General features: G+C 35.5%; 1 protein-coding gene across 1 annotated transcript in view; it reads right to left on the bottom strand.

Moving 5' to 3' along the window:
* The window catches only part of LAMA2 (laminin subunit alpha 2), a 656,337-nt gene that overhangs the window by 59,617 nt on the left and 571,869 nt on the right, over window positions 1–24,851 (bottom strand). The window contains exons 36-41 of the mRNA XM_058435730.1: window positions 18,817–18,933; window positions 16,554–16,736; window positions 11,755–11,909; window positions 4,457–4,600; window positions 3,329–3,462; window positions 1,124–1,283 (exon numbers count right to left, since the gene is read on the bottom strand). Of these exons, the coding sequence (XP_058291713.1) occupies window positions 1,124–1,283; window positions 3,329–3,462; window positions 4,457–4,600; window positions 11,755–11,909; window positions 16,554–16,736; window positions 18,817–18,933 (893 nt within the window). The remainder of the gene's footprint in view (window positions 1–1,123; window positions 1,284–3,328; window positions 3,463–4,456; window positions 4,601–11,754; window positions 11,910–16,553; window positions 16,737–18,816; window positions 18,934–24,851) is intronic.

Genomic DNA, 24,851 nt, shown 5'->3' with positions numbered 1-24,851 from the left:
TATAGGAAGAGTTATAAGAATATTAAAAATGTATTATTGTGTCCTACAATATGCAAGCAAAGTAGATATTTTTATCATTCTTTTCTAGTTGAGATAACCAAAGCCCAAAGGGTTAAGTGACTTGTCTAAGGTCATATTTTAGTAAGTGGAAGAGGAGGAAATCCAACCTGGATTTGATTTCAAAATTCATGGCTTTTGTACTACTGTGTGCTATCCCTATATTTATCTACCTGTGAAGGAGAGAAAGTTGATAATATGACTATATATTACTATGTACCATATACATTTATATGAAGTTCTAAGAAATGAGGATAACTTCGGCTTGTGGTTTTGGAATAAATTCTCATACTTTAGAGTCACATCTCGTACTCAAAGCAAATAAAATAACCTCATTCTATATGAAGGTTGAGTCCTCATAAATTTGGGGTCACCCTGGCTTTTCACATTTTCTGACTAATCTCATCTCAGGGTGATTCTGACAAGCCCAGGATTATCCATTATATTTGGTCGTGCTCCTGCATCTCACCCATAGTGGTTTCCCAACACCTAATTCCATTTAATCAACACAAGCTTCTTTAAAAGGCAGGCATTCTGCAATTTGTAATGCGCAAGGACTGTCATGAAGCAATTATGAATATTAAGTGCATCACCCTATAAGAATAAAAGCAACTGGAAAACTTTAAAAACCAGATCATGTTTTGAAAGCTTATAGCTCCTGTGATATTTCCCAAAGTATTTATAAATCTTTTAATTAGACGTGAGTATGAACTTTATAGCACTTCATATCTATAAATCATAAATCGATTCAGAAGATGAGGTATACTTAAAAAACACTTTGCTCTTGAGGCAACTAAAACAAGAATATACAAAAAACTGATGCCACAGATAAAGACAAAACAACAGCTGTTTAAATAAATACACATAGGCTTAAAAATATTGTGTTTCCAGGTTGAATCTTCAAAGAAGAAAGTTCGTACTCAAAATAAATTCATGTTTTCATAAATTCAAGTTAAGTAAAACGTGATCAAGTTTTACAGAGCTTTATCATACCTTCTCCTGAAGTAATTATGTCAGGAGATGTCAACAAAGATGAAATAGAACAGGAGGAGGATGAACACATTACCTTTAATTTCCCAGTCAGGCCACCAACAAACAGCATTGCATTTGCATCCACATCTAGAATAGTGTACCCTGGAGGAGACGTCGAATGATATGTGCTGGGCACAATGCTGGCTTTGGGTCCATCCAGGGCTCTCACAGAAATAGTTCCATTTCTCCCAGTTCTTCAAGGGTATGTGTTGAAGTGAAGGGGAGGAACATACAGAAAATGAAATATGCATCACATTTCTGGTAATTCCAGATTTAAAAGATATAAAATGCAGAGACTTATTTTTAAGACTTTAAGAGAAAACTGGCTGTTTAGTTTCTGACATTCCAAATTCATTAGATCTCAAATCAATAATCAGAGTCTGATCTTGGCTCAACATTTACGTCAGTTTCAACCAGAACCAGTGAGCACCATATCCTGATTCTGTGTGTGTTCACTGACATGAAATGACACAGCAGCAGTTAACTGATGGAATTGCTATTGGTTAAGTGGAAAGCCTTTTTCCTATGGCTTACATAATAATTTACTATTTACCAACACATACCATTTATGCAAGTTTATATTACTTTGTTCAGCATTTTGTCTAATTTAATTCAGCAAGTGGACCCCAAATGAGCTACCCTTCCATATCATAAGCTGCATGATTTCTTCTAAAATTCTTTATAATATCTTGGATCCCAGTTTGTCGACGTAGTCTTCCTAGAATGGTATATCTTTTATTGTTTGGCACAGCATCTTAATGTATATAGTACAATATCCACCCTTCAGATTTCAGTGTACAAATTGCATAGAAGTTCACTTTTAAATTCAATTAACAGAATTTTGAAAGCTATTATCATTTTATTTCATTTTCTTTTCTAAGTGATTGATTTCCATGAGCTGTTAAATATGAAAATCTGGTCTCTCTTTTGAGACAAGCAGTCATAACAAAACTTCGATGTCATATTTCTCTCCCTGCTGTCTCATTTTGGTAATCTTTTTTTCTTTGAGGATGCAGTGTTAAGTGAAATACATGGCAACAAAAGAATGAATTTATCAAATAAGGTTCACCTTCTTTAACAGAATGTATCTTTTCTGAAAGAAGAACTGTACTTTATGAGTATAAATGTCCTTAAACCCGGTTAAGTACTTAATTCCCTCAACACCACCAAACACGCAAGCACTCTGTCACTCTTTCTCACACATGCACACACACTTTTGCTGAAGAACTTGCTTAAAAAGAACTAAAAATATTGCTTCTCATTTTGTTTATAACTTTTTTTTTTAAGAGATGAAGTCTTGCTATGCTGCCCAGGCTGGACTGCAGTGGTTATTCACAGGCATGATCATCATGGACCACAGCCTTGAATTCCTGGGCTGAAGTGATCCTCCTGCCTCAGCCTCCCAAGTAGCTGGGACTACAGCACATGCCATTGCACATGGCTCTTTCTTTTAAACTTTTTATTATGGAAAAAATTAAGTATCTACAAACAGCATGAAACTCTATGTATCACCCAGAGTCAACAGTTACCAGTTCTTTAAGTCTTCTCTATCTCTGATCAGCTTCATGTCTAGCCCTAGGCCCTTAACCATACCTTTCAACTGTTAGCTGCTTTGGGTTTAACAGGGAGTTGAGAATTGGGAAAATAAGAAGAGAAAATGGGAGGGAAGTGCTGAAGATGGGGATAGTTCTATAAGTAATCTATATGGTACTAGATGTTGATAATTGCATTAAAGCTCCAAAGATAGAATAACTGAATCAGTTCTCAGTTACTTCCCATTTTAAGTAGGGTGGATCTGGTATGTTACATAAGAATTTCAGTGTTTTGAAACTACATTTTTCTATGGTGGCTGTGTAGACTAAAGGAGGAGCTGTGTACAACAAAGACAGGCAATAATTGTGCTCTTATGCTTTGGCTTGTATTGCATAAGAATAAGTGGCAGTACTTTCTTCAGGCGAAATAGGAAGACTGAAAGAGCAACACCCCCAAATTCCTACCAGATACAAGATGAAGGGGTCAGAGATGGAGTTGTTCCTCTGGTCAATACCTGGAAGGTTTGTCAGTTCCTAAGAAGTATGACAAACATACCCACTCCCAGACATGTATAAAATTCATACACATGTGTCTACATGCATACACAGTTACCTTATTGAAATGGAAATAGGAGTTTTCTTATAAACTGGGAAACTACTTCAAAATTCTATCATTTAATTATCTTAATCTTTATTAAGTTGGTTACCTTGATGCTACAATACGGTACCAATATGAGTCATCAATAGTCAAATCTGGGTACTCTACACGTCCAACTCCAGATCCAACATCCCAGAGGAAGCTGACTTTGCCTTTACGCATTTCTATAGCCAGAAAGTCAATCTAGTTCAGAGAAATAAAAAAACAAGAGATATCAGATATAAAGCACCTTTAAAGAGGAGACCAGCAGAGTGTTTTTCAATAAGTGCCATTTGCAGACATGTGAAATAATTAGGAGCTTCATAATACTTGTCAAATAATATTATTTATTATTATACATTATTAGAATAATATTTTATTTTTATATCCTTAAAGCAAAAAAAAAAAAGTCCATAATGCTCAAGCATGTTTGTTAATTTTACCAATTCTAATTAAGTCTAATTTTGAGACCAAAGCCTTTCTCACTCTGATACTTGTGGTAAAGATAAAAACAAATATTTAAATTTGGAATCCATTATTATTTTCACCAAGGACACTGACATTTTTGAGGGGGCAGCTATGATTTTATTTCCCAAATTGACCCAGAATTCCTTACCCAAATGGCAAATATTGACTTATGCCATGAATGATTTGTTAAGAAGTCATATTCATTTTGGAAGATCCCCACGCATGCAAAGTCAAATAGTTCAAATGGAAGAAGTCAGAACTTTATGGGTGGGCTTTTGTAGATATAATCTGTGTTATTTCAGTTCAGGTCATAAATTCAACACAAGTTAGAAGAGTTCTCATTGGTAAAAAAAATAGTACACACTTTGCTATTTTCATTTCATTAACAGAAGAGTTTATTAAACAGTAAATAAGATAAATAAGTAAATAAAATAGCTTTATTCTCATTAGCATTCTTAAATCGCTGGATCTGAAAGTATAATTTAACAGAAATGATGATATACTGACAAATGAAAGTAAATGTGACTAAACACTAGTTTTCTTCCTTCCGTTTGACTTCTAACTTAATTTGACACTTCAGAATTTTGTAAGGTAAGATGTTGAGGTTTTCAAATCTGAAAGCCTAAGTTAGACCATTTGGGGACCATGTTATTGGATTCTATACATTTTCGGATTAACCTCTAGCTATACACATACAGCAGCCTAATGAAAAGTTGAATATTAGACTTACAAATTTGGCACTTCCAAGATAAAAGAGGAGGTTATCAGCAACAGCTGTCTTTACGTTGACAACAATATTATTGTAACTTCCTTTCTTGATTTCCGGCTTGTATGTTCGAATGCAGTCACCTCCTGAAGACACAGATACTTTGATCTTTAAGAAAACAAGGTACAAAGAACCAAGAGTAAATCTCTCAGAAAGTTTGAAGTAGCTTCCATACAACCACAAAGCCATTATCGTTTCTTCTTTGAAGTTATTTTCTATCATCAAATACTATCATTAAACACCCATAAGCAGACACCATTATACTCATTAATGAGGGCACAGAAGAGCAGTTTTCCACTAGAATTTTGACAATGAGCTGTTCACAGTTCCATGTCTTGTTAGCTACTATTTTTTGAAGCATGCAACTAACAAACTTCTAACGTCATACCTTTCTCCGTTATGAATATGGGAACATTTTAGGCAGGTGATTTTACATGCAGCTAATGAGAATGATCTTCATTAAGGTTGTTTAATGAAATTTTACAATTGAAATTTCAGCGGTTTTGGTATCACTTAAACTAAGAACTATTTTTCTTTTAGTTTTCAAGAGGAAATTACCAACCCTCCTATACTCTTACAGTTGAAAGAGGACAAATAGATTTTGTTCTAGATGTTCTAACAATAAGAAGAATATTAATCATTCCACTCAGAACATACATTTCAGAATAAATTATACCTTTTCATGAAGTTGTCAGGAAATGAAATGGAAATAATTTCCAATGGCTATCACTACTAATGTATTTAACAGCTCCCTGTTCTTTTGAATAATACCTTAAAAATTACTATAAATTGCTAAAAAAGGTATGCCTATATGAATAGAGTAACACTGTTCATACCAATTTTTACTTACATTTAGAGAGCCTTCCTTCAATCATAAATAACACTAGTTGATTATTTGATCTAATTTCTGTAGGGTCAGATGGAAAATCACTATCAAAGGGTTACTTTCAGGATAGCAAAATAGCTGCTTGGACTCAGAGAGAATCTGTAACTTTGCTCATTGATAGCACTCAAGAAGGAGGCAGAGAGAGGGGAAGATGTAAAACCTCTCTTTGTCATTTGTTCAAATGCCCTGTTGGCCTTCACTAGCAGTGAATTTCCATTTTTTTCATTTCTTCTAGCATTTTGTGCTACTCGTGTAATTTGCACATTTGGAAGAAAACCAACTAGCATCATCATTACCCCCATGGAAGGGCCGTGCAGACTCCCAACAAGATAGCCTAGAAACCAAAACAGCCTCCATATGATCATGACACCAGGAGGTGTCTCCAAGAGCCTCATTTGTGTTTGAGTATGGGCAGAACTGTGGCCCTTCTCCAAGGGTCATGAAAGTATACTGCAAAGGTTGGGTGCCAAATTGGTTGGATTCAAAAGAGAAGGCTAAAGAGGGATTTTTGCAATAGGTAAATTCATATAGACTTGAGACTTTCTGGGGATACAGAAGATCTGTTACGTCTCCCACAGACCTGCATAAGTCATTTGTTTGTTTATTGTTGTTGCCTCACCTGATCTGCTAATCAAACTGTATCTCCATGGAGAGGAAACTGTGTTCTGGAGAGAAACAGGGGCTGTTTCCTTCACCACCCAGATGAGGGTGACTCCTGGAGGCCTGAGTGTGGTAGCCTGGGGCTGGACATTCCAGGAAGCCTACTGCTTAAACCACTTTCTTATTCTTGCCTTCCCCAAAAAGGTGGGGCCAGCCTGCCAACTGCTGGGTGCAGGACTCTGGGCCACCTATGGTCCTCAGAGTGTTTGTTCTGTGTCCTAGGGCAACAGTCTTCTGGATAGGGTGGTTTTCAGTTGGGAAGTTAGCTCCTGCTTCACAAATCATGGAATTTCCCTTCTACATACAGTGTTGAGAGTAGGTGAGTGCAAATGAATTGCAAAACAATGGAGGTAGGAAATGTACAATTTTTACTTGGATGTTAACATGGCAAAGCAGATGAGCAATGGGAGTTGGCAAAGGGTGTTCTGTGATAGAACGGCAGCTATACCAAGGGTCATCTGAGAGATTAGAGATAAAAAGAGAGAAGCAAGAGAAAGACGGCACAGTAGAGGGCAGGTGGGAAAAATATGGTCTTCAGGTATTTTTAATGATCAGGAAAGGGTGTCATATATAGTGATTTTTTAGCAATTTGCTGAAAGTGAACCAAAATCATTATCAGAGAAGACCTTGGCATTGAGAAAATTTAATATCTGAGGCAGGCTATAAGTACCATTGACATCATAAGAGGATCAAAGCGAACAAGAAATCAAGATCTGACTGGAATTCATGAGTAGAACTGAATAGCATAGTGCGTTATCCCGGGCAGACAATTATATCCAATTCCGAATGGGGCTGAATTAGTAGTCAAAGTGACTGTATGTAGTTTACTTCATTTTTATTTCATAAACGCTTTATAGCTTGGACCTATGGCTGTATTACGGCTAGTTTAATTCCTAATAAATCAGTTTTGTTTAAAAAAACACAATTGAGGCTGTGTGCGATGGCTCACATCTGTAATCCCAGCACTTTGGGAGGCTGAGATGGGTGGATCACGAGGTCAGGAGATCGAGACTATCCTGGCCAACACGGTGAAACCCTGTCTGTACTACAAATACAAAAATTAGCTGGCCATGGTGGTGGCACATGCCTGTAGTCCCAGCTACTCAGGAGGCTGAGGCAGGAGAATTGCTTGAACCTGAGAGGCAGAGGTTGCAGTGAGCCGAGATTGTGCCACTGTACTCCAGCCTGGGTGACAGAGTGAGACTCCATGTCAAAACAAAACAAAACAAAACAAAACAAAACAATTGAATAATATCCCTCAGTTATTATTTAGAGAAGAGATGACAATACAAATGTAATGTGTGATCATTTGGTCACACAACGAATTTCAGTCCTTGCTTAGGTAAGCCTGGTAAAAAAAACGGGATTCCATGATTAGTGTGTTGAAAAGGGGGTTGCCAAAGTGTAACAGACAGAGCCGGGTAAGGTGGCTCACACCTGTAATCCCAGAACTTTGGGAGGCCGAGGTGGGCAGATCATGAGGTCAAGAGATCGAGACAATCCTGGCCAACATGGTGAAGTCCTGTATCAACTAAAAATACAAAAACAATTAGCTGGGCGTGGTGACACGTGCCTGTAGTCCCAGCTACTCAGGAGGGTGAGGCAGGAGAATTGCTTGAACCTGGGAGGCGGAGGCTGTAGTGAGCAGAGATTGCTCCACTGCACTCCAGCCTGGCCACAGAGTGAGATTCCATCTCAAAAAAAAAAAAAAAAAAAAAAAAAAAGTGTAGCAGACAGAGCAGCAGCACTAAAATCTAACTGCTCTGAGAACTCCAAGTCTAAGAGAGAAGCCATTTTAAAACTGAGTATCTAATGTCACTAGAGGTTACAACCAATCTATTGTATAGAATACATGTCTAACAAATATGATTCTTGGAGCAAAATGATGTTGTTATACCCAATATGCCAGCAATTAATCCTATAGAGTAACTGCTATGGTTTGAATGTGTCCAACAAAATTCATGTGTTTGAAATTTAATCCTCAGTGCAAAAGTGTTGGGAGGGGGGCCTTTTGGGAAGTTTTTCGGTCATGAGGGCTCTGTCCTCATGAATGAATTGATGCCACTATTAAAAAGGCTTACAGGGGTGAGAGCTCTCTCTCTCTTGCTCTTCTGCCATGTGAGGACACATTGTTCCTCTTCTCCTGAGGATTCAAAGTGCCATCTTGGAAGCAGAAAAACAGGTCCCTAACCTGCCAGCACTTTAATTTTGGACTTCCCAGTCTCCAGAACTGTGAGAATAAATTTCTTTTCTTTATAAATTACCCAGTCTGTAATATGCTGTCACAGCAGCATGAAGTGGACTAGACAGTAACCTATTGCCCAGCTTTCACACATTCATATAGAAAATACTCTGGGATTATCTGCTTTCTGTTTTCTGGTTTTGAATATACTCTCAGAAACTGAAACATTCACTTAGCCCAAACTGTCGACAGCCAGTACATAACTAGTAGTCTTTTCCTTTTGAATATTTTGTGTTTTGATTTTCAATTATAGGTATTTCTTTTAACCAACTTAAAACAGGTAAATCTAAATACTGTATCTCTAGAAGAAATCAGGTAAATCAAAATACTGTATCTCTAGAAGAAATCAGGTAAATCAAAATACTATATCTCTAGAAGAAATCAGGTAAATCAAAATACTATATCTCTAGAAGAAATCTTTAGGATATATCCCTCTTGTAAAAGGAAAGAAATTTCTGAAATTCAAACATCCTTTTAGAATGTTTGGCTCTATCGATTATTGTTATTTCAAATGCAGATCCTTAGTAAGACATCTAAAGAAAAATCACTAAGCATTAAGTATCTTTAAGGCATTTCAATAATACAACATTATTTACCAGTTAATCATCATGAACTCAGACATTATTGAGTATCCCATTATTATTTCTGTTGGATTTTCACTGTATTTTTCATCCAGTAAGTAGGTCATTCATTTAAAGGAGTATCAGCCACTCAATTTCAGAATCAACAAACCCAGAGAAAGCTACTTTAAAATAAATGTCTTTAATGTTTTGGTCATGTCAAGTATGTGTTAAGGTCATATCCAGATATCTATATTTACAAATCAGAAAATGTAATATTCATTTAGCACAAAACTCATTTGGAAAAAAATTGGCTAGTTGCATATTTCTAACGTCTTACAAAAAATAAGGCATTGTGTTGTAATTCCATTTCCAAAAGTGATTGGGAATTTCTTTGAAATGCATGGACAATGATTACTTTTTCTTACATTACTTTTGTACCTTTCTTTTTTTCTTTTCTTTTCTTTTTTTTTGGGGGGGGGACAGGGTTTCTATTTGCCACCCAGGCTGGAGTGCCATGGTGTGAACATGGCTCACTGCAGCCTCATCCTCCGGAGAAAGTGATCCTCCCACCTCATCCCCCCAAGTAGCTGGGACTATAGGCATGCACCACCATGCCCAGGTAATTTTTCAATTTTTCGTAGAGACGTGGTTTTGTGACATTGCCCAGGCTGGTCTCAAACTCCTGAGTTCATGCAATCTGCCCACCTTGGCCTCCCAAAGTGTTGGGATGACAGGTGTGAGCCACCATGCCCGGCCTATACCTTTCTTTTATTTTGTACTTTAAGACAGGTTTTATATGCTTACATGTCTGAATTTCACCGTTTTGTGAGGAGGGGAAAAGCACTGAGAAATCTTTACAATGAAGAAATAATAAAAATGTCTAGATTTCTCCACTTGATGACTAAGTCAGAAAATGTGGCTAAATGTGAGATTCACAAAATAATATTTACTCTTATTGCTTCTTCCAAGTGAACATTGCAAAATATAGGAGTGGTACATCACGTTCTTCTTTTCTCTTGCCACAGCTATAGTTGGGTCCTTCATTCTACTTTCTTTCATCTACCCCACAAACTGCTTCTGGATTTATATTTAAAAAGCACAGCTCTGATTATACTGTGTTCCATGCTCAAAGCTTTCAGCTTATCCTATCCAGTGAGGCTTATCCCAAGTACAAGTGTTGTTAAACGAAATTGCTTAACCGATTATTGAAGGCCTGACAAGACCTGGCCTCTGTTGGGTCTTTCTGGTTATGTGTTTCCTTTATCAATTACTCTGGGCAAACTGGACTTCTTTTTCCTAAATGGACCCTAAAACTTCCTTCTCCCACTGCCTTGGTTTAAGTCATTCTCTCTTCTCAGAATATTCTCCCTGTCTCCTGACTCCACCCCCAACTCCCCAGCACTATCCCACCTCAATGCCTGGCTCAAATCCTTCCCTTCAGGAAATCTTCAGGCCCTACTAGAGGTGATTGTTCCTTCTAGAACTTTTATGTCACTTCTCACGGCTTCTATAATGTGGCATAACATTCTGCATTATGTGACAAGGTACATGTACATATTTTATTTTCCCTACTATTTTATAAACTTTGTGAGTGAAAGAACTCCTTTATTTGTCTTTGTGTGCCTTACAGAAAGTAACACTGAACATAGTAGAGGCTTTTTCCATGTTGGCTAAATCTTAGATAAAACTTCAAACCTTGAAGTAACATCTGGTTTCTTTTAATCTTGTGCTTTACATACATAATGATCACCTGTCACCGATACTGACTGGCTTTCATATTCTAGCTGAATATATGTTTTCTCAGATCTTTTCACTGATTTATTACTCTGATCTTTTGTAACATCATCTTCACTAATCTTTTTGTTGTTTTCTAAGTTTTTTTCAGTCAGTCGAGTTGTGAATTCCTTTTCAATGTTCACCTTGAACTTATTGTCTTGGCGTTGTTTAGAAGTGTTAGATGTGAATAAGGAGGAAAAAGAATATACTGTTACTGGAGCATCATATTCTTAAATACTACTAAAAATATAAATTGATGGACTAAGAAGGGCTTTTCTGATCATCCTAGCTCCAAAGTTGTTCAAAAAACAGAATTTTTGACATGGAAAACTGAGGTATCTAACAAGGTTTGAGTTCAAGCCTGAAAATAAGAAAACTGCCCTTCCTTTCTTTCTTTCTACCACCCCTCCCTTCACCTCCCCTCCCCTTAGCTCCCCTCACCTCTCCTCCCCTTCCCTTCCTTCCTTCCTTTGACTAAAGTTTCACGTTGGCACTTAACAACTCTGCCCTGGCTCGTTAGCATGCTACCTTCTAGAAAGCTCTGTCTCTATCCTAGTAAACTTCTAATTGGGTAAATAAAGAGCAAAATTTTGAGACAAATCAGCTATTTCCTATTTACTCCAAAACAAAAAATAAATGTAAAAAGTATAACCAAAGCCATTTTTATTGTTGTTTATACCAGACAAAAGAATATATATATAAAATGTTTGTTTCTCTTTGCTCTTATTCCGTATATTGTTCCTTCATTCCTGCCATAACCCCATTAGTTGGCCTTTTTTTTGGTTTGTTTTTAGCAAGAGGAAGATACTCTCATCCATGGCTTTTTAGTATACAATAATAAGGTTTTCTTTTTGCTATTTGTATTATTCTATGCAAATAGTAATAGAATATACCAGAATTCCCAGTTTTAAAACAATAAGTGGTGATTATTGTTCTCATGAAATGTCTTTTGAAATTTACAAACAAAACAAAACTAACCTCTTCCCCACTCCAACCCCTCCTACCCCAAATCTCTTCAAGTTAAAGGAAAAGAACCTAAGATAATTCAACGGGGAATCCTTGGGAAAGACATTCCCTCTAGGAATAATCCAACAATTACAATCAGTTACTGATACTGACGATAAAAAGAACTTACAGAATTGGCTTGTTTCCGAGCTTGGTTTATCAATTCCTTTATCTCAGAGATGTTTTTCTTTAGGTTATCCTCAAGTTCCTTGATGGGTTTGAGTTTATCTATTAGCCGGTCAGCTTCCTGTTCTAAATTTTTGACAGTGGCATCTGCATCGGCAACTGCATAGAACAAAATTAGTGTGCACGTATATGCGTGCACACACAGAATTAGAATAGCAGTATGCTTAACCAAACAATTTCATCTTATTAACGTGACAAATCATGGCCATAACAGCTAAAGCGAAATGTGTGATGGCAAATGTGAATATTTTAGTTGAGACTCAAGCAGGCCAGGGGCGTAGATATTAGGACAGAGGGCCACCACTTTTTCTTTGTGATTAAGGTAAAAATTAGCATTGAAGGTAGAGAATATGAAGAACTTAATTCAATCCTTAATTTCTAACTTCAGCCAAAAAGTTAACCTTTACAGAATAGAACTTTAGTCACAGAAGCAAGGAAATGAAAGCATCTTTAAAATGTCACCTAGTCTGTCCAAGCCAGAACTGTATTTAAATCAGGGTTTTTACACAAAATTGGTTTTCTTTCTTTTTCTCACCGTCTTTTTTTGCACATCTTAAAGAGAGAAGCTATCAAAATGTCTTTTGAAGAAATTTTGATGTTGAAAAACCCTTAGACTAAAGGCCTATATTTAATTAAATCTTTCATGGTGCAGTTCAATTTCATTTTGAAGAATAGTTGATTATCCTATGTTATATATTAGGTTGACCCATATTAAACAGCTGTTTTTGTAGGTTAAAAAAAATAAAGGGTTACATATTGGCAATTTCAAAGTTTCAACCCTAAAATAGTTGAAGATCATCACTGATCCATAGACTTTCAGTATGTGCTTTTCAAGGGAGGGCGTATGCCACGTGGTAAACCACTTATTCTATTGCTGGGATGCTGGCAGTCTCATCCACACTATGTCATTCATTATCTGATTAAGTGTGTATTGTTCAACTTTCTGTCATTGTGACTCTGATGAAAAAGCTCAACTGCTTAAGGTTCAAGGCCACATGCCGTGTTAGACTCTGAATGATCTGCTCTGCGGCTGACATACAACCACTGAGAACTAACCCTCAGGAACGAATCACATGTGCTCAAAGGGAAGTTTTTAAATTAGGTTTTGAAGTAGGTATTTTGAACTCATAAATATGACTTATGCTGTTAGCGGCATTTAAAAAGAACATAGGTCTATTATTAAATTTAACTAATAGATTTGCTATATCAAGAACTGAGTGCAGTATTTTCTTCCTGAAATGCATGTTATCTGGATAGAAATGTTTGTTACATCATCATGCAGATAGCATAAACACAGTGATCCCTTTATTTTGTATACTTTTAATAAACCGTTTGTTCATTTTTCCCTTCCTTTAATTCTCCATTGTTATTCTGACATTCTACAAATTATTCTAAAACTGAGGCAAAATGATTTAGATTTAGATTAATGAGAAAGAGTAAAAGTAGTTAAACAAAGACTACTTAGACGTAGGCAAATTACAGACTCTTTTATTCACAAGTTCTCAGAAGTTTTTGCCAAATGTTTCAAAATGGAACTTGGAAGCTCCTCTTCTCCCCTTTTTCCTCTGTCCTCTGGAGCAGTTGAAGTTTTTCCAAGTAATCTCTTATGTGTTAAATTTCCTCCCTTGTCTAGTGATAACCTCTTTTAGAGCTCTGCCTATTTGTCCTTTATTTTTCTTGATGAAACTTGACAATCACTTAATTTTTAATCTATATTCCTAAGGAGTCACCTTTTAGATTTATCAGGTCTATTATTTTCCGTCTTCAAATTCATTAATTTTTCAGTCTTTTCCATTCTTTAAGTTAACTCTGCTTTTTCTAAGTCACCAAAGTTGATTGTTTAAAATCGTTATTTCAATGATGGTTTAGTAATATAGTTGCTCTCATTTTCCACTGAGGACACTCTTGGTCATATTTTTCAAATAGTGATATATTAAATTTTGTTATTATTTTTTTTTTGTAGCTATTTTTTCAGTTTTATCTTGACTTTCAATTTAAACTATGGGATGTTTAAGAGAGAACATTTTGATATCCCAGTAGCTGCTCATTTGTTAAGACCTAGTTTTATTATGTGTTTCTCCAAATATAATTCTACAGAAGTTGAGAATAATCACAAGGAGAGGAAAAAGTGAGCTTCGCAGGGTAAAAACAACAGCAATGTAGACCTAATCTATTTTAATCCTCTTGCAATTAAGTCATTTGTGTGTCAAGAGGTGAATTTGTGTTATCAGAAACAGCATAATCTAGTTAATTCTATAGAGAAGTTCAGTTTTCCACTTTTATGTGGCTATCATATAGATATTTCACTCACTTTTCCTTTTTGTAGAGATAGAGTCTTGCTATGTTTCCCAGGCTGATCTCAAACTCCTGGCCTCAAGTGATCCTCCCACCTTGACCTCCCAAAGTTCTGGGGTTAGAGTATGAGCCACTTTGCCTGACCAAACTTTTCATAACACTATTAAAAACATTTGATATCACCTTTATACACATATGACCTTTTTATAAAGGAAGATTCCCTTTACATATCTACCATTAATACTGTGACAGTGGAAAGAATAGCTATGCAATGTTTAAAGCAAAACCAAAATATAGTACATGCAAAGCTGTGACGTTTTGCAATAGGCAACGAAGCATGAGCGTTACTAAAAGATATATAAGTAAACATATACATACTGATTTCTGCAGGCAATTTCACATGGAAACAAAACAAAAAAATTAGAAAATTCATGAGGAAGTATTTTCTATAAATATTATAAAATAGTGACTATAAAAAATGGTATTTTCCATAACAGGTACTAATTATAAATGCACCCCATTTTAACTCAAACAAATGTTATCAAATAAAAGTACACAAAATGTATAATTTAGTGGCCACTATTTGTATTTTAAAAATTATTTCTATGTTTTAGTAAGATAGAAAAAGACCCAATTTAATTAATATTTATAGACAATTAACTATTTCTCATAATAGAGGATAGGATTAAAACAGAGATATTATGAAAGGCCACTACCAGTTGAGAATCAATCTAAAATAGAATGGAATTCTTTTGGAGGGTGGAGTGCAGGAGGAAGAAGAGGGTCAGGAAAAATAACTAATGGGTACTAGGCTTAATACATGCATGATGAAATAAATAATTCATAAAACAAACCCCCATGACACAGGTTTACCTATGTAACAAACCTGCACTTACACGCCTGAACTTAAAATAAAAGTTAAAAATATATCTTAAATTATGAAGTAAGCAGCAGAGATAGTAATATTTGATTAAAATTTTGTTTTCATTCATTTTTAGTGGGAATATTGTGATTTGGCATAAATCATAAGAAGTTATTATGGAATCCTTGAGGTACAAGACAAGCCATTTCTGGGCTTACATTAAAAATTTTTTAAAATGTTTTTATCTCCCCTTTTTCTCCCTGGCTCTGAAGTTTATGTTATATGTGTTTGTACTCTTCCTTGCTCATGAAGGAGTCATATTAATAATGTCTATTATATCATAGCATCCATAGGATTTGATTTGAGGCTAGGATGCTGAAATCAGGCTCCATTCCCCACTCAAACAGCATTTGAATTGTATGGCATATAATACCAATTACCGTGCTTTTGTTTTTATACTCCAAATATTTTGATACCCCCCCCAAAATGTTGGCATATAAAGAGGGCTAGTCTCTTGAAAGTGAAAAGCACAAATTACCCAAGCATCTCCTTTGGTGAAATCATGTAACAAGGGTACCAAGATAACCCTTTTTTTTTTTTTTGAGAAAGCATCTCAATCTGCCACCCAGGCTGGAGTGCAGTGGCATGATCACAGCTCACTGCAGCCTCACCCTTCTGGGTTCAAGGGATCCTCCAGCCTCAGACTCCCAAGTGGCTGGGAATACAGGTGCAATGTCACTACCATGCCTGGCTATTTTTTAAATTTTTTGTAAAGATGGGGTCTTGCTTTGGTGCCCAGGCTGGTCTCGAATTCCTAGGCTCAAGTGATCCTCCCGCCTCAGGCACCTAAAGTGCAAAGATTACAGGTGTTAGCCACTGTACCTGGCCCAATATAGCTTTGTATCATTTGACAAAAAAGGAAAAATGCATTTGAAAATCTTAATATTTTGACTGTATTTAACTAATAATATAGATTATGATATTTTCTCTCAGGTTTTCTCAGTAAATCCTTAAGTCAATATAATTTGATACAATATATAAAAGATGTGAATAGTCTTTAGCAACTAGATAAATGCTTTATTTTTATTTCCTGGAAATGTGAAATAACTGGAATCTAAGTAATAAAACATCAAGATTTTCAAATTTTAATGCATTTCAAGTTGGTATCATTTTCATACCCTGTTCTAACAAGTCTGCTAATGAACGTGCCCCTTAACCTCTATGTTCCATGACACTTCGCCAATTCTGAGGATATAATTACCCAAGTACAACTATATTTTTAATTACACACACGGATTGAAAAGTGTTTGGCATCTCTCTGCCTAATGTTAGGCACACCTTGAGAATTCCTAATCTCTTCTTGACTGGAAAAAATTCAGATGAAAAAAGCACTGGGGCAGAGCTGGAAGACTTGGATTCTAGCTTTGGAACTGCATGACACTCGATTCCTGAGGCCGATCTATGAAACAAGGAAGGCAGACTACACCACTGTGAGGGTCTTTCCAACTTGAGCATTTACGAGTCTGGGATACTTTTACGGTGAGAGGAAATAAATTACATCATCACAATGAAAAAGGAGATCTTACTGTTCTTGGAAGGATCTTTAACCACAGCATTCGTTTTGGCGACGCTGTCTGCTAGTTTATTGTAATTCTTCTTCAGGCCATCGAGGTTCTGGTGGAGCTCTTTAATTTGTGCCAGTACATCTTTAGCTGTGTCGTTGGCTTGTCTGGCTTTGTCCTTAACAGCTTGCAGTTTAGCAGCTGTGTCTGTCAGCAGATGAGGGTATGAAAAACAAAACAAAGGGTCTGGAATTAGTGGCTTAATCCATGCTTGTCAAAGCCAGGCTGGGGCTGGCTGACCTCGGACACATTTGCAAAGGGAAAAGGCTGAACTTTGTCTCATTCAGGTGTAGCAAATGAAGCAAATTTTTTAGCTAAATTAAATTTTCTCAGGGACTTTTGCTATGAATACCTGATTAGCTCTTAAAGTAGTGAAGTGACTATTCTAAATGTTCATTGTATAAGGTCATATTGTGATTTGCTGCTGAACTGATTAACGAGATAAATTTATCCGTGTGAGCTTCATGAAAATGAGGCTTAAGATTTAATCTGCATTTCCAAAGCGGGGCAGGGGTTGGGGTGGGGGTTGGAGGGAAATTAACGTATTTTCATTTTAGGATAGAGAAACATTTTCAGGTATGTTAGGCCACGCATTCGTGTATTTATATTTGTTTTCAGCATTGGAAATTTTCTATATACTTACTACTGAAGAAGTGACATGAAAATCTGAAAAGTTACTCAGGTTTTTCAATGTTAAAAAAGTAAAAACCACTTAGATTTTAATATTAACTGTGTTGTATAAATATGTGCATTTGTCTCCTGATCCTGATTTGTATATTGTACCTATAGATGACTACTAGTGCGTACAGGTTAGTGGTTAAGATCATAGGCTCTGAAATCAAACTGTGGGGTTTAAGTTTCCTATGTGCCACTTTTAACAATGGCCTTCAGTATCCTGTGTCTGTTTCTCACCTGTAAAGTGGGGATAATAACAGTATCTTAACTGATGTTAAGTGTTAGTGCTAACTTATGTTATACACGGAAGACAAGTTGTCCTTCTGTGTCAGTGGGTTCTGTATCTGTATGAATACCTGATTAGCTCTTAAAGTAGTGAAGTGACTATTCTAAATGTTACTTATGTTATCTATACTTATGTTATCTATATTATACTTATGTATAATATACTTATGTTATCTATATTCAGTATACTTATGTTCAGTGTATGTAATCCTCACACCAATTGATGTGAGCAAATAAAGCAAATTTTTTTGCTCCAATTGGTATGAAAATTACATAAGTATATTAAGTACTCCATAAGTGTTTATAATCTTTGTTGCTATTATATCATGTTTTAACAATATAAGAATAGTAAAAGTAGTATCTTTAAAATAACGTGGGCTTTCAGGAACTAATACCATGCAAAAATTTCCAGCAGTTCTAATAGGTAGAAAGATATTATAGACATCGTTTGACCACTAATGTTTTTGAAAGTTGAAATAGCTAAAGAAATTGAATTTTATCAAGAGAGAATGCAGTGGGCTCTCACCTATTACTGCAGGTACTTTAATAAACTGTGCCGTTGTGGTGGTACATCAGTATTTTAGAGAATAGTGTCTATGTGATTTATTCTATCTCACTAATACACGATTTCTTGGGCTGAAACACAGAAGACAATGCAGTTGTCCCTCTGTGTCAGTGGGCTCTGTATCTGTAAATTCAACCAACCTTGGAGAGTTGGATATTTGGATATTTAGGGGAAAAAAATGGTTGTGTCTGTACTGAACATGGACAAACTTTTTTCTTGTCATTATTTCCTAAACAGTACACTGTAAGAATTTACATAGCATTTACATTATATTAGGTATTATAAATAATCTAGGGATTAAAAGTATATGGGAGGCTATGCATAGGTTATATGCAAATACCGTGCCATTTTATAAAAGGGACTTGAGTATTCAATAATTTTGATATCTGTGGGGGGGTCCTGGAACCAATCCCCTGCCAATACTGAAGGATGAGTTTTATAATAATAAGATGTCTATATCTTCCTTTCTGTAACACATTCCTAAGGATACTGGCTAAAAGCAATAAAAGATAAAAAATACCATAATGCAAAGTATGGTTTAGTTTCTCATTCTCACAAAGAAGAATTCATAAGTAAGAAAACCAGTATCTAATTTCCAGATAATAGTACCAGAATAATCTTAGAAAAAAAACGGTAAAAGTTAACAATAGTCTTCAAAACTTCAGGTCAACTGACACAGTTGGTAGTGTCCTGAATGCTTACCATTTGGAATAGCTGATAACTTTCCCAAAGTGTCATTCAAAGCTCTCAAGAGATCCCCATTTCTAGCATCAGCATTTTCTACCCTGGTTTTTAAGCCGTTTAGATGGTCTTCATTTTCTGCGAATAAAAAACAAAAAAAAGGATTAAATAAGTTTTATCATCTCTGAGCTTATACTTGGATGTGCAATTTCAGGTTATTTTAATATAAAATTAATTAAAAGCAAGAAAATGTATTTAATTTATTGGCATCTATACATAAATATATTTCCAATCATAATAAAAAATATGTGTTTTTATTATCATTGAATTATTGGATGCTTCTACATGTTGAATAATGACATTTTCTTCCTGGTATCTGATCTTTATCTGACTTAATTTGATATCTTCCTATAGAGAAGAAACCTCCAAAGAATTAGTCTTTTATTCCATTTGTAATTATGCCTTCTTGTTATCACTACCATTGATTCCACTTATTTAAAAACTTTTATTAGCAAAATGAATCATTGGATTAGATTTTCAAAATCTCAGATAGCAGAATCCTCCAACTTCAGTACAATAATATTTGTTAATATTTATTTGGACAAAAATGCAAATTAAAGAAATGGAAAAACAACGTTTAGCACATATCTGACAGTAGTCATTTTTCTCATAAAGAAAACAATATTTTTACAAATTGGGTCCAATAAACTTTATATAGATTTTTTTCTCTTGCTACTTTAGCAATGTTATCATTAATATTCAAAAATGCTGTTTGCTAAAGATAATTTAATATTACATATGTAAGTTTTCTAGCTGCTTTCCACTAGCTTTTTAATATTCTCTAAACTTTAATTTATATTGTAATAGTAACTAAGCAGTTTAAATTCGAGTACAACAATACAAACAGTAAAATTTGAAATCATCAAGGGGAAAGAAAATAAAGATCCAATCTGTTGATATAAGTTTAGAAATCTTACTCAGGTATGCATTAAACTGCAAATATATCTTAAGACTGAAATGGAGTTCATCTGTCTTCTTTTTCTTACATCATTTATTAGTGAAAATCAAATTGAAAAAACAAAATATGAAAAATCCTATACTTCCCACAATATTACTTACCTCTCTTGACTGGATACAACAGATCATTTTTTAGGTAAATTTTTAATAGCTTCTTATGCCATAAAAATTGTCTTGGGACATGCATACTAATTGTTTAAATTAGCTCCACAGAAATGCAACATGTAAATACAAGACAGAGTCCCCAAGTAAGGAGGGCCACTGAGAAAGGACCAAGAAAGAGAAGGTGTTCTAGTCCCTCCTGGATAGGATGGACCAGTATTTAGTAAGAGTAATGCCTGACAAGCATTGAGTGTGTATGTTATACGCATTTAGTGTTCTTCAGTTTCAGTGGGTTGTTTTACTTAATCCTTACAATAACATTGATGCATGATGTATATGATGATGTATATACTATTACTATCTCCAATTTACAAATGAGGAAATTGAGACTCAGAGAAGTTGAGTAAATTTCCTAAGCTTGCATGGTTAATAAGTGGCAGTGGTGGTATTCAAATCCACAGTCTCATTCCATAAACAATGCTAACTACTACACTCTACCAGGGATTGATAGTCAAAACTAGGGATTAGTAGAGCATTTTGGGTAGTAATGCTCCTCCCACCATCACCCTCAACCTTTTCTTCCTGTCCCCCTCCTTTCCTTTGTCTTGCTCTCATTTTCTCCTTTGTTGTCTTAAAGAAATTGGTCACAGTTACAGAAATCAGAGAAGCCTCACCTAAGCAACATATATAACCAAATTGTAATTATTCAGAGTGGAATAGCATTGTCTATGTGCAAAACTGGCAGGCAAATATGCAAAGTGTTCCATATTTTTAAGGATAATGAGGAAAATATAACAATAGGTAGTTCACAATAAAATAAACATACATAATCAATTATGAAATTCTTAAAAAGCACTCAAGATTATCATAAAGAACTGTAAAACTAAGCAGCAGTAAGATGTCATTTCTTATTTTTGAGATTGGGGAAAATTAAATGTATGATAATGTCAAGTGTTCACAAGAGTGCTAGTGGAAGTGCAGATTGATTCCATTGTTTGAACAGCAAGTTAATACGTTTATTAGAATTTTAAATAGACATGTATTTGGTTTGGCAATTCTATTGACGGAAATTTACCCTACAATATACTTGTAAAAGATTTATCTTTGGGGATACTCATTAGCTCTTCATTTGTAATAAAAAAAGGAGGGGGGAATAAAAATACCCTAATAAGATTAAAGTACTGTTTATGTCTACATAGCATGTTCATACAATGGTACATGTGCAATCTATAAAAAGAAGTAGATGAGCGGATATGGATGTGAAATAAACCTTAAGACCTTTCCATGAAAATAAGCAAGATGCACCATATATATGCTAACACATATACAAGCATTTGGCATGGTAGGGGCTGGTGGGAGCTGGGTAGAGAAGAACATGCCAAAAACCTTTACAGTAATTAATAGTGAGTAGAAACTGGGAATGAATGAGGCAGTTAACAGTGCCGTGAGGGACAATGTAATAAAACTTCTCATTTTATACCTGGCTGTGCTGGCTAAATTGCTTTCTGTGTGCATATATTTCTGTTTTTCAATTTTTTAAAAAACTTAAACCACCTAACTGGGGAAGAATGTTATTTGCTATCTTCATGTTATTTGTCAACACCAAGACTGATTTTCATCACTTTCCTGATACCCAGAGAAGGCAGGTGGGAGAGAATATGCCCCATAGAATAGAGCTACAGCAGTCTTAATTTGATTGTGTGCACACCCCTCTCAGAGGTTGTGCATGTGGCTCATTAGAGGAGCTGTGCAGGCCACGGGCAGCTGGAGAACTATCCTCGTCTTTGTTGGCCTGCATCTGTGAAGAATAGTAAAGGGAAAGGTGGATAGATGGAGGATTCTGAACTATCGGTGTCTGGATGTGAAGGAGAGTACTGGACATATTAATTAATGACTCACTCCATTTCATATAAAGAGTTTTATAGGCAGACATTTTAAACTTCTGTTATACTACAGATTATACTAATATAAGCACATAACATTGTTTAAAGTGTCTGTTGTTAAATTCCAAGCCAAAGACCTGACATCACTGAAAAACAAAGCATAAAATATTGCAGCAAAGCATGGCTCTAAAACATCAATATGTCTACTTCAGTCACTGACATATTATTATTTTCAATTCTAATCCCACAAAATACACTTTCCAAGTAATTGAATTTTCTCCTCTGTCAATCACAATTCATCTTTCTTATAATACTTCTGTTATTTTTACTGTTTATACTAAAATAAAATCTTTGGATAGGCTACCAAAAGCATACTCTCTGAAATAAAGCCAGTCTGATTATGACTGTGATATCTATACAAATTCTTTGAGAATAAAGGGCTGCTCTTTTGATATTAGCTTGGAAGTCTTCAACACTTAAGAAAATGGAACTGTAGAAATTTCAATTCTTAGCTTCTTGATTGGATTTAGTTTTTAAAATAATGAAGCATTCAAATGTTCTGGCAAGCAAGATATTCATGTATGGTGAAAAAGATAATTAATTTGAAGGGCATCCCTGGATTTATACCACTTTCTGCATTCTGATAGCAAAATACTGGCTGAACAACTGGGCCAATTATTCAGAAGACTGACCTGAAGAATATTGTTACTGCTGCCTCTCAAGTTCCAAAGCACTAATTTTGATTCTCTGCATTTTTTTTGTACTACCAAGTTACAATGTGTATATTCCGACCCTGTTCTGATTTTTTTTTAATGTTTCAGCTGCTTGACTCTGATTCTTCTTAATTTGCCCTTTCTTATGCTGATCACTTTTTTCTAAAGTAGTTTCTGGAATTTCTTGAACTACATCTAAACATTTTGTAGCTTTGGTGATAGAATTAGACGAGTAGAAGCTATTCAGACAAGAATTGCCGATTTCAAAATGGAACTTACAAAATAATAGCGAGGAAAACCTAGAAAAATAAGCACTCCTGGGCTGATTTTAACTAAAAGACAGAGGAGGCATAGAGTATCCATAACTAAAAGTAAGAAAGAACTCTTGTGGTTCAGTTTGCATTGTAACAAGGGTGAAGAAACAGACTTATCGATAGTTAAAAGAAAATCCAACTGAATTTTTTACTTGTGATTTCTGGAGAACAAGATTTAATTTATAATCCATAGTTACATTTTCTAGATTCCCTCTCCTTATTCCTTCAGCTCTGAAACCCAATAACAGAAGCCTAGTCATTCTCTCTTATTTTCTCTCTAAAGATCACATCCACCAAAACTCAAAGGCTACACACACATACATCTTTAAGTCTGGCTCTCCCTTTCTCATCTCCTCCTCATAGGGTAGAAGAAAAATGTCCGAGAATTAGTTTGGCAAAAGCAGGACTCACAATGAGGGAATGGAAGAAGCAGAGTAGCAAGGGTCGACTGGGAACACACTGACAGTGTAATTTTCCTTTGTCACATGCCCATTGAAATGGCACAAGACAGATGTATCCAGAATAAAAACCGCAGGGCAGAGTTGCAAGTCACTTGCATTAATAATGAGCAGTTACTCTTGTTTATCATGTTTCTGACATGATGCTAAATATAAATTAGGGCTTAGTTATATTAGAACTAACTATGTACGATCTCAAAATAAAGCTGCTACACAGAGTCCGGTACAATGAAATCATTATAGGACACAGAGTTGGAAGATGTGGGTTCAGATGTCATTTCTGTCCCTTTTTACATATGGCAAATAAAGACAACATCCTCCTTCATGTGACTGATATGAGAAATAAACTGGGAGATGTATGAGAAAGTGCTGGATTTGCCATAGGCAGTAAGTAAAAGGTAAAACACTGACATTGGTTTGAAAATTGTCCTGGTGTGTTTTACCAGTTTTTATTACAATAATGTTATTTATGACTTTATTTCTTTTTTATTTAAATTACTTGGTCCAGAACCTAAGTTTATTTCCTTTTTATATTTCCTAAGCATATGTATACCTGTGTATATATTCCTCACTTTTCAACTAAATATCAGGATGATTATTATAAATTTTAATGGAAATGTTTAATTTGACTATTCAAATTCCATCCTAGAATTTTTATTTTTTATTAATATGAATAGGGCACAAATAAATGCCCTGAAAGAATGCCCCATTCACAAGGGTGAAATTCATGGAAATGTGATTACTTTTGAAAGGACCTGGGATTACAGGCATAAGCGACTGTGTTCAGATTTTGGCTTCTTGAGATTTCTAAAGACCCTGTCCCCTAAGTCAACCTAAATACCCAGTGCAGGATCTTGAGACCTGGGTAGGAAAGAAGAGCACCCGAGTGAGGAAGAATAGAAGGTAAAATCTACAACTGTATTTCTCTCCTAGTTCTCCAGCAAATTGATTTGATAAGGTTGCTACACCCAATCTTTGTACTTTTTAGAAAAATCCCTCCAATTTTCTGCATTATGCAGGCAATCATTGAGTTTGGTGACAGTGATTCAGAGTGGTATCGTTTTCTGAACCTTTATATTTCTAGCTTTCTTTCATGATTATTACTCCTGTGCTTCCCTTTCCCCAGTAGCTGTCACAAGTTTGGGATGTGCTCTATATCTGATTACTTATTTTGCACAGACAGACATACATACTAGAGTGACCACATACGGGAACCTCAGAGATGACTGTTTCACAGGGAGTCAGGTTATGGAGAAACCCTCTTCTGATCTGAAAGTAAGAAATTAGATCTTTTTTTTTTTTTAAATTATACTTTAAGTTTTAGGGTACATGTGCACAATGTGCAGGTTTGTTACATATGTATCCATGTGCCATGTTGTTTTACTGCACCCATTAACTCATCATTTAGCATTAGGTATATCTCCTAATGCTGTCCCTCCCCCCTCCCCCCACCCCACAACAGTCCCTGGAGTGTGATGTTCCCCTTCCTGTGTCCATGTGTTCTCATTGTTCAATTCCCACCTATGAGTGAGAACATGCGGTGTTTGGTTTTTTTGTCCTTGCGATAGT

Source organism: Hylobates moloch, unplaced genomic scaffold, assembly GCF_009828535.3.
Source record: "Hylobates moloch isolate HMO894 unplaced genomic scaffold, HMol_V3 SCAFFOLD_2, whole genome shotgun sequence".
NCBI classification, from domain to species: domain Eukaryota; kingdom Metazoa; phylum Chordata; class Mammalia; order Primates; family Hylobatidae; genus Hylobates; species Hylobates moloch.
Note: the sequence above shows the minus strand (reverse complement) of the source record. Positions and strands in the feature narration are given on the sequence as shown.